Source organism: Macrobrachium rosenbergii, chromosome 48 (genome assembly GCF_040412425.1).
Source record: "Macrobrachium rosenbergii isolate ZJJX-2024 chromosome 48, ASM4041242v1, whole genome shotgun sequence".
Taxonomy (NCBI): domain Eukaryota; kingdom Metazoa; phylum Arthropoda; class Malacostraca; order Decapoda; family Palaemonidae; genus Macrobrachium; species Macrobrachium rosenbergii.
In genome coordinates this window covers 27,133,058-27,146,822 of record NC_089788.1, presented here as the reverse complement: position 1 = coordinate 27,146,822, position 13,765 = coordinate 27,133,058, and the positions used below count along the sequence as shown (strand labels likewise).

The 13,765-nt window shown below is 43.9% G+C and overlaps 1 protein-coding gene across 4 annotated transcripts in view; it reads right to left on the bottom strand.

Moving 5' to 3' along the window:
* Window positions 1-10,521, bottom strand: part of LOC136831316 (acid ceramidase-like) — a 182,331-nt gene extending 171,810 nt beyond the window's left edge. For 3 of the 4 annotated variants that reach the window (XM_067091513.1, XM_067091517.1, XM_067091515.1), the window contains exon 1: window positions 10,358-10,521. In XM_067091513.1, the coding sequence (XP_066947614.1) occupies window positions 10,358-10,435 (78 nt within the window). In that variant the 5' untranslated portion in view covers window positions 10,436-10,521. The remainder of the gene's footprint in view (window positions 1-10,357) is intronic. The other variant, XM_067091516.1, reaches the window with a different exon arrangement.
* Between the last annotated feature and the right edge of the window lie 3,244 nt (window positions 10,522-13,765).

Here is a 13,765-nt window from a genome sequence, read left to right as displayed (position 1 = left end):
AGAACTCCTGAAGAGTGAGAAAAGCCACCTTCAGTCCCAAAATGTTGATGTGAAGGTGTTGTTCATTCTGATCCCACACTCTTGAAACTAATAACTCATCCAGGTTGTGCCACCAGCATTAGATGCATCCAAAACAAAAGAAAATCTCAAACCATCAATTGCCGAGATAAATATTGAAGAAATCCTGAAGCAGCAACTTTGGTCTTCCCTTAAATTCCAAGAGACTGGAAAAAATTAGGGTTTTGTCAAGAAAGAACTCTTTCAACCTCTTCATTCTAAAGACAAAAGGTGGGACCAGCAAACTCCAAAGACCAAATAAGTGAAAAAACCTGACTGAAAATGGGTGAATATCAGCCAAGACAGAAACTTTTGTGCTACCTCCCAGATTATTATTATTATTACAATAGTTTAACCAGACCACTGAGCTGATTAACAGCTCTCATAGGGCTGGCCCGAAGGATTAAAGTGAAATGGAATACTATACCAGGTCTAAGCCATAGGGTAAGCACTGGGACTAAATGATGAATGAATAATGAAATTTTAAAAATATGCAAAAAGGCATATGCTTCCACACTATAACACATGCACATATTAAATACATTTACTCAAGTTTCATCTGCACAATTAAAAGAGTAAATAAAACTGAGTAATGGTAACATTCTGAATCTTAAAACATTCTGAAAACCTTAAAAAGATTTCTTCAGCCTTTCATGGAGTTTATTCTTCCACCAATGGCACAAGTGAAACTACTCCCAAATGTTTTTACCCAATTTTACAGGAATGGTATAACATGATTATATTGGCCCAAGTGTAAAGCCAAACCCACTTGTTTGGGGAGAATTGCTAGACTGAGAATATTACAAGAATACAATCATCCCCACCCTAATCATATTATGGGCAAACCGGGTAGAATGATGAGAGTCCTATCCCCAGAACCAGACACCTCCTGGAATCTGTGGTCTAAAGATTCTGCCTTTGAGCTTTCAATTGATAACTATGATATTATCGGTTAGTTGATGGTCCTACCACAGCTCCCACTACTTAGCTTCAAAATAAACCCAATCCCAGCTTGATTTTTTTGTTTTTTTATCAGGTCCAATTTTTATAAAAGTGGAAAATAATCAAAATCAGTCCAAAAAATATATGAAACATACCTTGAAATAACCCAGGAACAAATATAAAAGAGCCCCTCACCAAAATCAGGGGCTATTATTTTTCTGATGCAAGAGTCCCTTTAAACACTTACTGACTACCACATTGGATAAGGATGCCATGGCTGACTGTCCAGCTGGAAAACAGCAAAAAATAGAGGTTGGTTTCAAAGCTTTAATAAAAGCTGGAATCTTCTGAACATTCTTACCAGTTGTGTGATCACAAATATCACAATTTTTAAAAGTAAATTGTATTTTTCCTAACTATACAAACCTGAGGTCCTTTACATTAGGAATTACAGTACTTTAGCGAAGCTGGAAACAACTAAACTCTTGAACAAGGTGGTTAGGCAGTAACTACCGTCAGGTTTTGGTTCAAGAGAATATCCACCTGCCCGGATGTAAACATTCCAGTTTGCCTTTCGCCATTTTCAGATTGAGGGGTGGCATGAGGCGGGCATAAAAATCTAATGTAAAGGACCTCAGGTTTGTATAGTTAAGAAAAACACAATTTACTTTTAAAAATTGTGATTTGTTCTGACAATATATACAAACCATCGATCCTTTACATGAAAGGTCACTGGTTGGAGGAAAATCTGAGGAAGTCTCTTGAACTGACTGGAGTTTTGCACACCTGGGCTGCTACTCCTGGTCAAAAGAGCGAGGAGGAGTATAGTACTGTGCCTCTGACAAGATTAAATGTCAGATACAGTGCTGGGCCTTTTTCACGAGTGAGGAAACGTAACTCATACGAAATAGGCTGGGAAGAACCTAAGAGTCAGAGGCAGAGTGGTAAACCCGAGATAGGGTTTCCTTATTGCCAGTCTCTCCTTCCTCCCCTTGCTTGAGGAAGAAGTGGAATTGCTTCTATGATTCTAGAACAAAAATAGAACAGGTGCTCGATGTGTAGTCTTACCGCATCAGACGCCAGATCCAGCAAGTATCGGTTCGAGTCCTATGCTCATCCTGGAGAAGTAGGAGGACGAGGAAGGATGAGGAGGAGAGGCCAGTCACTCTCGGTATCCTTCTCACTTTCAGAACAACACCTTCAGCGAGATGCCACTAGTCCTCTTGAAGGAGCCGGGTAAGGAAACACAACTTGTTGAGCAGCCACCACAGGACCAAGGAAAAAAGGTTCCAAGGGCCTGTGGGCAAGACCACAGGAAGAAGACGAGAGGGTGGTCTATGAGACCACATCGTGCTTCCAGACCGACAGAAACTTCCAGAATGCGAGGGATGGACCAAGCCATTGACTTCGTGAGCTCTTGGGTGGAAAGTACTGGTATCATTGTCACCAGCTGCCGAGTACCTCCTTCAATCACTTAATGGAGCCAGGAGAAAGATATTTGCTTAGACACTTCTTCCTTGGGAGAGAGAGTACCAGGGAAAACGTCAACGACATCCAAGTTAGAAATGTCGAGCCTTTTCGGAAAGTACCACAGCTCCCTAATAGGACAAGATAATGATTGATCTGGATGATCAATACAAAGTCCAAGGAGGAGGGGAACAAGGACTCGAACCTGACAATAGATGCCAATGGATTCAGAGTCCAATTATGAAATCCGAGGAGGAGTCGAGGTATTGATCCCCTTCACCTGTTCTTCTATCTTCTATGCCAAGGCCGGAGCGAGATGAGAGATGGTCCTAAGAGAGCACATCTCTGTTTGACAACTCTTGTAAGGGCATGTGAAGAGCATGTGACAGGAACCCTAAATGAGAGTCACATGCTACCCAGGGAACAGTTTCCTGGGACAGCAGGACCAAAGAAGCTTCTCGTCCATAGCTAAATCTCGACTGAGGAGAAAAAGGCTACTTCAGATGGAAGACAAGGTTGCAAGGGCCTGTGTTCTTCACAACTGAAACGGAGAGAAGCAACCCTCGGCAGAGAAGACGAGGAAGTCCAGACTTGAAGAGCGACTCTGACCCAAGAAGAAGTTCCGTCAACAACACCCACCAGCGAAGATGGATCCAGTCCCTGGGACAGTGTTGCAGAGGACTTCAAGGGATATCCAGCTATATCCAGCCACTCAGCTAGAAAGCCTAAACTGGAAGGTCTCCCAGTCCTGAACACACAGGGATGTACTGCCTGAAGAACCGCTTCTGTGTAGCTGCTACAGGAGGTTGGGTCAAGCAGAACTCTTCTCGATGCCTCAGAAACAGAGCTATCAGGTCAGATGCTGAGTAGCCAGTTGGTCTTCCAGCAACTAAGCTTGCTCTGAGAGAACTTATTTTTACGTGGCCAGTAAAATAAGTCTAATCCTTCGAATGTTTGCTAATGTCCCTAAACAGACAGCTCAAGGGCTGGGCCGCAACAGACAAAACCAACTGGACGGCAAAACATAGATATAGCAAAAATTGAATTTCCCAAAAAAATTCCTCTACAGCATGCCTCACTGTAGCAGCCCCTGGTCTGGTATGAAGGAGCGAGAAAAGATACCGACTTGTTGTGACAGATGAGGCAACAGAAGGAGCGGAAAACTGAACTTTGTCAGTCGAGGCAAAGAAAGACAGTCTCTGCATGAATCTTTGTGAAGAAAAGAGTGAGCAGCACGTTCCATCCTGATCACTCAAACCTGAGGCCAGGCTCACCTACCAATACATCCCCACAGGGAATGCATCTGGTTAACTGAGCTGTTGAATGTGCAATAGAACACTTGAGTACCTTCAAATGCCAACAGATGAAACAGGAGAAAAATTATTACCTCTTGTTTGTTGACAAATGCCACTACTGTGGTTTAGTTGTTCAATGAAACCACTAAGTGTTGCAAAACTCAACCTGAATTCTCAGAAGGCCAAAAGGCTGCCTTGAGCTCAGGATGTTGATGAGAAGGTACTAATCGTCTCGGTCATACACCTTCGAGACAAAGTCTTACAGGAGTGTGCCTATACCTCAATCGGTGAATCTGGAAGTAGACACACAATGTGAGGAGAATATGCAAGCATATGCGAAGGTTCCTTCAATCAAGCATTAGCCTCCTTCATTCTCCACCATGGGGAAGCTTCTGCAAGATGACAGGATACCATGATGATTAGCTCTAGCCCGGCTGGCATTTCCAGAATTGGGAGCCCAGGAGAGGAGGCAGGATGCAAGTTTGATGAAAAGAATTTCTGACCCAAGGGAAATAGATACTTCTCCTGAAGGAATCCATTCCCAGGTCTTGGCAATGTCACTGCCAGCTCCAGACACTCGATAAGTATCATTTCATCCAGGCATCTGCATTAGGAGAACTTCTTCCAGTCAATACTTCTTTCTCTCTTCCCATTCTTCCCTCCTCCCATATGGGAAAGAGGGTGGAAAGAGACACAGTTATGCACACTTTCCTAGAAGGGAAGAAGAGGGCTATGTGTTCCACAATCTTCTTCCAAGCCTGGGACTTTAGCTAAGAGTTGAGGGGGCTGGCTTGAACTCAAGGTTGAGTCGAGATGACTAAGACCCCAAGGTCTTGGCCATTGTCCAAAGGACAAGGCAGTGCCCTGGTATGAACCTTGATTACCGAGGTATCTGGCAAATCTCTGAAAGAGAAAGGCAGAACCAAGTAAAGGTTCATTCCTAAGGGTCAAGCCAACTCGGGACTTACGAAACCGGAGATCCAAATTGGGACAAAGTCCTTCTTCTTAGCACCAGAATTGCCCACAGAACTGCAGTAGGCAAGACCCTCCAGGGCAAGAAGAATTCATGCACTGTTGAGGCAGGGGAGAAGCTTGGTGTCTCAATCTGAATGAATTCCTCCTCCGAAGAAAAGAATTCATCTGGTCAAGAACGCTCTCGGAAGCAAGGACCGCAGCGGCCCTTGACACTCTTGGCCCCCCGGAACTGCAAGGGTTGCTGAAGATTATTCATTGGGGGAGCCATGGTCCCGTCCCCAGGGATCTTCGTGCTGATGAATCGTTCTCTCCGAAAAACGAGGGTGATCGCAACTTCAAGAGGAAGACCCTCGCTGCTTCTGAAGCATGAAACTCCTATACCTCTCCCCTTGAAGGGAGACCTTGACAGATCCCAAGAAACCCTCCTCGGCTACCTGGTTGTACTACAAGACAATTGAGCGACCAACACCCAAAGCACGCCTGGCAGTCGAACTCCATAGACAAATTCGTCAGAGCTCTCTTTGTCCATCTCATGCCTCTCGGAACAGCTGAGAGGAAAAGGGAACAGGTAAGGAGAACGAGTACCCCTACCTGTCCTGCCAGTAAGATCAGGAGGAGAGGCAGACCGTGAGCGATTATCAACTGAAGGAGATAGCTGCCACACGTGACAGGGGAAAGAGAGCACTTGTGCCGTGGCAAAGTGCTTTCCTGGGAAGAGCAGAAAGTTCACTCGAACAGAGCCGAGAACCCGATTTGGAAGAGCTGAGTGGGGACCGAGCTGAGCCGCACCGAACTGAGCCGATCACACAAAGCAGATCCAGCTGGTTGGTATGCCCAGGGGACTGCAGGTAGGTGGGACAAGAGCAGCCAGTCTCGTAAGTGCAACCAGGGGCTGAGCCAAGCCAATCGCAGGAACACAATTGGAACTGGGCAGGGCAGAACTCGTCTGCCGTGAACTATTGCTAGTTTCCCGAACTCTAAACTCCTTCGAGGCCGAGGCCCCTCAAGAAGAAGGTTCTAGGGGGAATTCTGTGTCTGCTACCATGCATGCTTGAACCCTAAGGTTCAAGACACGAGGATGAAACCTGGCCAAGCAACCAAAGCAGCTGGCGGGCAGTATCAAGACACCTGGCGTCCCTCCACCCAGACACCTGGCGTCTCGGCACCCAGACACCTGGCGTCTCGGCACCCAGACACCTGGCATCCCGGCATCCAGACACCTGGGTGTCTCGGCACTTTCTCTCGTCCTGTGTCTCTCAGGAGAGCACTCGTGATTCATAGGATTCGAGAGACCCGTGAGACTCCCGAAAATCGGGAGCGGCTGCTTTCGGTTTTCTAAGAAACCTAAAAGAGCCAGGCACAGAAACCAGACTTAGATGCAGACTTCTAAGACTGGCAAAGAGGGGGGAATCTCTTCCTGCTTCTTCTGTGTTCAAACCCAGGATCAAACGCCAGACCCACAGGAGAATGGAAGCACTCGGGAGTGCTTGCTGAGGGCGGGAAAGAGCCAACACCTGAGAAACTTGTCTCCCGGAACAGGGCAGAGGAAGTCCCTTAGAAGTCCCGAAGGACTCAAGAAGAGAATCTCTTCCCTGCTTCTTCTGGTGTTTGAACCGATTGGATCGAGACACCAGACTGGGAAACCGACCGAGCACTGGTAAGCACTGGGGAGCGCTTGGCCGGTGCTGGCAGGAAGAGCTTAGACACCTGGGTGCCTCTTTCCTTTCTCTCACTGCTCCCGAACTGGGCCAGGAGAGTACTCTCCAGACCAGATCGGGATACTCAATATTCCATTGAATCTCGAGCACTCCCTAGAGCGGTTTAATCAGCGCAGTGGCAGCCCCCATCTTAGAGGCCGAACCCCTAGGACTGGGAACGGGATCGTAAACCGAGGTCTGCGTGCCCGCAGCTCCTGAAACACAAAACTCAGGGCTATGCGAATCGGTTTCCTAACCCGAAGGTTGGGAGGAACCAACAAGAGACCCACTGCCTCCCCTAGACATCTAGGGACTGACTCCCTTAGACGTCAAAGGGCATTAAGGGGAAAGAAGCAGCCTTCCTCTCCTTTAGCCGATGGAGGTCTGTCCGGTTCCCGGGACCCCCTCAAACCTCAGGAGAGGAAGGGAAGAGGCAGCAGAAGATGAAATCGAAGATAAGATGAAGAAGACAGCGGCTACTTCCACAGGGTGATTTCCTTCACCTCCACTCCGACAGCTTCTACAGGATGGTGGACATCATCGTAACCTCCAGGGCAGGTGGCAGGAACACAACGGAAACATTGTAACCACCACCCAGGAGAAGCAGCAGGCAACAGCCGATCAGGAGCTACGGCAGCGGTTCGGAAGGCAAGAGCACAACGGCCAGGAACATCACTTCCACAGGGCACTTCCTTCATCTTCACGCCGACATCTTCAACAGGATGGCGGACATTGTAACCAGGCAGAAACACAGGCATGACCGCCAGGATAGCAGCAGGCATGATCAGGACAGTCGATGCAGGAGCTACGGCAGAGGTTCGGAAGGCAGGAGCTACTGCAACAGCCAGGAATGTCACTTCCACAAGGTGACTTCCTTCACCTTCATGCCGACATCTTCTCCAGGATGGTGGACATCGTAACCTCCAGGGCAGCTGGCAGGAACACAATGGAAGCAGCCCAGGACATGACCACCAGGAGAAGCAGCAGGCATGATCAGGAAAGCTGATGCAGGAACCATGGAAGCAGTTCGGAATGCAGGAGCTACAGCAACAACCAGGAACATCACATGAACGTCACCAGCAGCAACAGGAATGATCAGGACGGCTGCGGCAGGAGACCAGGAAGAGCCGCCCAGAGACTTTCGTCGAGTTAACAGAAGCATAACACAGGAAACAGCAGGAGCAGATGGAACACAGACGCCAGAGGCAGTCAGTGCCATGGCATACATGAAGGCCAGCAACGACAGCGATTGATCCACATCAGCGGGAACAGAGTTGGAACGATCCCGACGTGGAACTATGCCACTCCAACCAAGTACTGTGGTCGATCCCAAAGCACAACACTAAATGAATGTCGGGACTCCTTCATGCAAGATATCCCCTAGTATATCCAGCCAACTACTGCTGTGCCTGCGATGCTCACTGTCAACCTGAAAGAAAAAGCAAAGATGATTAGTAGAGGGAGACTCCTCTCGCTACGGGGGGGAACTGCCCTACGCAGCAAGAGAAGGCCCCTTAGAAGCAGTCGCCCAACCTCCGGCGCCCCCCCTCCTGGTGGTCTTCGCCTGACGACCCAGTGAAGAGGGCGAAGGAGAGAGATCTCTACCAAAGGAGAGAAAAGGAAGAACTTACAGGGATAGAGAAAGAAGGAGGGGAGTCCACCAAGGGTGCCTTGGAAGCGGAACTTACCGACGACGCCCACAACCTTTCCCCACACAACTCTCTCTAGCGCAGGCAGTGAAAACAACACTTGGCACAAGTAGGATGGAAGTCGTCATGCCCTTGCACACAGAGGGCAGAAGCCCAAGAAAGGAAGCGAACTCTTACGTCCCGATCAATGTAGGGGAGTGAAGCTATTACGTCCCAACCTAATATCTCTGACTGTACAGGGGAATGCCTTCAGTATCTAAATAAAGGGCTACTGGAAGAGAAGCATTACCACTCGGTTACGCCCCTCTAAATACGGCCTTGGCCATCAAACCAGAGATAGAGACGCAAGGGAACGACGGCTATGCAACGTTATCACAAATCGTGGGTTTGTATTAATAAATATCAAACACACGTAATATAACACAAAAATACATTAAGTTCCCACCAGGATAATAAAGAGCTTAACGACAGTCAGGCAAAGAGGTCCGAAACCACGTCAGCAACGCATGACGGCCGAAAGCAAACTGGTATGTTTACATCCAGGCAGGCGGGTATTCCCGCCTACCTGGCGGTAGTTACTGCCTAACCACCTTGCTCAAGAGTTTAACGGCCGTTTCCAGCCTACACTGAGAGTAGTTCCTCTGGAACAAACAAAAATTTTCTGGGGGGGGCATCACAACGGGGGACCCCAATCCCCCAACTGTAGGGGTTTGCGTTTACTGTGCTCACCTGGTTCATCTTCCATAAAAGTGGTCCCCCCTCACTAAATTCCTGGCTATTCCCCTGCTTCCCCAAGGCCATCCTACTCATGAATGAGTACAAGGACCTCCACAGTGACTCTGCAACTCGTCTTGCACTGGTTCCATGAACAAGGGACCCTCAGGTCCTGTATAATCCATAGGAGGTTAGGGAGACGCCTCTACTGAAGAAGAGTGGGAGACACAGTAGTCTGGCCTTGCACCTACGCAAAGGATCACGATAATTCTTTAAAACAACTCCCTTAACACTGAGTCACCCGATCACACACAAAACCTTCCACTTTCCACTTTGGTCACACATTGTTGTTAGATTTAGGATCAGAGTAGACAAACAAACAAGTGGTTTGTCCCATCAATATTGGTCAAAGGTACAAACCACAAGACCAGTCAAAAAAAGGTAATTCTAAGTATTAGCTCCGAGCCTGTTTTTACCTTGGAAACTGGTTTTTTCTACACTTTTAGGGCTTCTGATACTGGTGGTGCATTTGTTTGTTGTCGGCCAAATGGAATGTCCATTTGCCATGTTTAGTACTGGCCAAGGGGGGGGCAGTACCCCTATGTTAACAAGGACTGTAATTGCACTTGCAAGACGGGATATGAACCATTCCAAACAGACATACCCGTGCTCTGCCTTGTGAAGATCGCGTATGGAAACGCCTTGTTGGGTGGACTTCAGGGGTTAATTACAGGTTAATTACATTTGACCCCCCCAAAAATAACATTAAATTTAAATAAATAAGCAACCAAAATACTATAAGAAACTGCCATTTCTTGCTAAATACCCGCCGTTTATCTATTACTTAGATCTACCCAAAAAATATGTGCTTATTGTTTTTGACAAGAAATTAATGACATATATTAATGATCTGTCAAAATGAATTAAAAATAGCTGGCCTGCTAAGACCTTGTAGAAACCCTTTGGGATAAATCCGCCAGCACGTAGAAACCTGACTGGCGATCTCTTTAAACTAACTAGTCTAAGTACTTGATGATAAAACCCTCGGCTAACACAGTACAGCACTTGTCTCCAGCCTAGACTGACAGACTAGGCCTACAAGGAATCAGTGTAAAAATGATCAATCTGCACTATAGGCCTTGGATAACCCTTCCCTAATTGTTTAGGATGTTTAATCTAGGCCCAGGGCCTACATTATGAGTCATAATTAGGATCATTCATCGAAGTTCATACAAGGTCAGCTGTCCTTCACTCAGGGCCTCATCTATGACTAGGCCTAGGGTATGGCTTCAGAGGTTTCAATTAGCCTAGGTGTGCTAGTTACTACGACTAGTAACCTAATAAGCGTCTAGATTATTATGATTTCCTACAAGAATTGGTCTCTCTCTCAAATAATGTGTCAGAACATTACTGACTTGTCAGCTGTCATGTGACTTGGCCCAACTACGGTTTGGGGGTAAGGTGCGTACCCTTCAGTAAGTAGACCAACTTTAACTTGATTGACAATAACTCGAGGAAACTTAAAAGACAATGCTCATTCTTCAAACATTTCAATACTTACTGATTCTTCTGACGCAGTGAAACAGTCTCTATTCAATATTACGAACACCAAAAGAAACAGAAGAGGGCAAAACTTCATGCTTGACGTTCAAAAGACGCTGGCTAAACAAACTTCCGACTGACATGATCTGTCAGTCACACTCACTCAGGAAAACGTGAAAATGCTTTGGGTCTCCATGACAACATTACGTTAGCGTAACTTCTTCTGTTCGGATGATCTGACGTTAGCTTTGGTGTAGTAATACACTTTGCTTCATTGATAAACAATTTGCTAGAATGGATATGATATCAAAATTTTGTATCGTAGACTAAGTTTCTTTACTTCTTATATAATGTGATGAGTTATTTGAAGTTCCAACTTGTTTTATATATAAAATAAAAGTAGGCGACTGAGATACTTTACTACCCAAATTTGTGAAATATTGAAAAGATTATGAACGTAGCAACATTATCAGCTGAGTACGACTGTGCCGAGTTCTTTACAATTTGCCATTAACACAAAAACATAGATAAGTAAAGGTTACCTAATGGTTTTTCCTAATTCGCCATAGTACGCACCAATAAAATAAGAATTGTTTGCGAGCTGTAAATTGTCATTTAATAATATCCATGGTGGTTCGTTATTTACTTGTAGATTATTATTATTATTATTATTATTATTATTATTATTATTATTATTATTATTATTATTATTATTATTATTCAGAAAGGAGATGATAGTAGATCAAAAGTTCCAAGAGCCACCGATGGCACCGCAGCCTACAATTCCCCGGATAGAGAAAAAAACACTAGGTCTATAAACCCACTACATGCATTGCTTACGGTTTGCTGCTGCTGATATATATATATATATGTATATATATATATATATATATATATATATATATATATATATATATATATATATATATATATATATATATATATATATATATATATATATATATATATATATATATATATATTATAAAAATCACGTAAATATCTACTTGACAGTCACAGGAGCCAGTTAGGATTAACATCAGTCTGTCTTTCCAGTCACATCACTCATGGAATTTTTCTTGGAATCCTCTTGGTACAAACATAAAGGAAAAAACTAAATTTTTAACTTGTCTGATAATTAATGAAATAACCTATGAAATATTTTGTATACTCTCCATATTTTCAAATGATAAAATTTTACTATGCTGATGACTGCAGTCACGTATGAATATCATTCACACCCACTGTATGAAAACCAGTAAGAGACGAGGCATCCAGCTAAACCTTCAGATGTGCAAAATGTGAGTGAGAGGCACAGTGTGTATATGTAGCCTACGTGTTCTAGACCCTGCCGATGAGCCTTCTGTGTAGGTATGCAAATTGCTTTTTGCATATCGGGTTCATCCGCAATACAGCTCCCACGGTATGAATTTTTCAATGACCATTCTCGAGTTTTTCTCTGTAGTCACCTCCTCTTAGGGGAAAGGCTTATTGTAATGGTAATTCAGATACAAAATCTTTTTTGGCAAGAATTCTAAGAGCAATCCACCTGGTGGTTTCCACTTGATCAGTGAGGTTTTTTTTTTTTTTTTGTAGTAGTGGTGGAGGTGGGAGGCACTGCGCTGATATAAGTGGCATTTTCGAGCTTTCATTCTACAGCCGTGGTCTTTCAAATTTGGACGCTTTATCTTTGGAAGGTGTTGAAGTTTTGCAGGATCAAAGTCCAGAGGATACTTCTACTACTACTACTACTTCTACTACTACAGAAGTACTACTACTTCTACTACTACAAAGAACCCTAAAAGAGTTCAGAGGTCTGGTTAAACAAATCATTTATAACTAACTTTACTACTACAACTACCCCCGCTAAAACTGATATTACTGCAGAAAATGAACCCAAAGAGCACAATTCCCCATTAATAGGCTACAAAAAACGAAAACAGAAAATGAATTTGTCTTCAGATTTACATCCGTCTCAAAATCTAGCAGAGAACACTCAATCGAAGGCATATCTGCTATGCCATACAGCAGTTATCACCGCAAACAGTTAGTTTGGCCTTGTCCTGGATTTTGATCTTGACCTTTTGTCTCTATAGCTCAAAAATGAAGTAGACCTATTTGCTAGGAATCACCCTTATGATAATTTAATCATTCTAACTGTATGACAAGATACCACAAAGGTGTTGTAACTGTTAAGAAAATTAACAAATAAAAAATGCGCCGAAGTTTCTTCAGCGCAATCGAGTTTTCTGTACAGCCGCTACAGCGTATAATCAAGGGGCCACCGAAAATGGACCTAACTTTCGGTGGTCTCGGTATAATGCTGTATGAGCCGCGGCCCATGAAACTCTCAGCTGGCCGTGGTGGCCTGTGTTGTGTTGCCAGAATTACGATTATGGCTAAATTTAACCTTAAATAAAATAAAAACCACTGAGGCTAGCGGGCTGCAATTTGGTATGTTCGATGATTGGAGCGTGGATGATCAACATACCAATTTGCGGCCCTCTAGCCTGAGTAGTTTTTAAGATCTGAGGGCGGACAGAAAAACGTGTGGGCAGAATAAGTGTGGACTGACAGACAAAGCAGGTACAATAGTTTTCTTTTACAGAAAACTAAAAAGCCAGCACAATAGTTTTCTTTTGCAGAAAACCAAAAATGAACAAATAAAACAATGTTTGTAAGTAATCAGTAGCTGATAAAAAAAAAGTCGGGAAAATTAACATATAAAGTTAGCAGTTAAGCTCTATACAGCTTTCTAGCATTTGCGGGCAAACCAACTTCATGAACTGGAATAACTGTATAGGCTCAAAAATAAGTTTACACAGTCCCTTTCCTTTCACTCTTTAGCAGCCAGTGAAATGAGTGGCACAGGGGAACTGCTAACATCAATTCCTCCCACTGTCCCTCACTTTTGACTAAAGGTGATTTAAAATAATATAACTTCTATTACATCTAATTTGCGTTCTTAAGTTATGCATTTTATGAAAAATCTTATGTGAAGTTTAAGATTCAAAAAAAAAAAAAGCAGGGACATAGAAAGTGAAATGTATATATGCTGTCCACACCCTATATACATAGGTATGCATATATATTATTAAAAGCTGATCACTTGCACAATTGTGTATTGGTACAAAAGACCTCACTTAAACAGGCTTCCAGATGATAAGGACAGAAAGTCCTTGAAAGCTTGTAACTTTTTTTATTAAAATCTTAATTAGATCCCATCTAATGAAGATGTTGTCAAAGATATATATATATATATATATATATATATATATATATATATATATATATATATATATATATATATATATATATATATATATATATATATATATATACATACCCACATCACCACAGGTGAAAGAATAAGAGACTGGTGTAGGTCCTGAATGGTTTCGACCAATACCTATAGTGTCGACTTTCT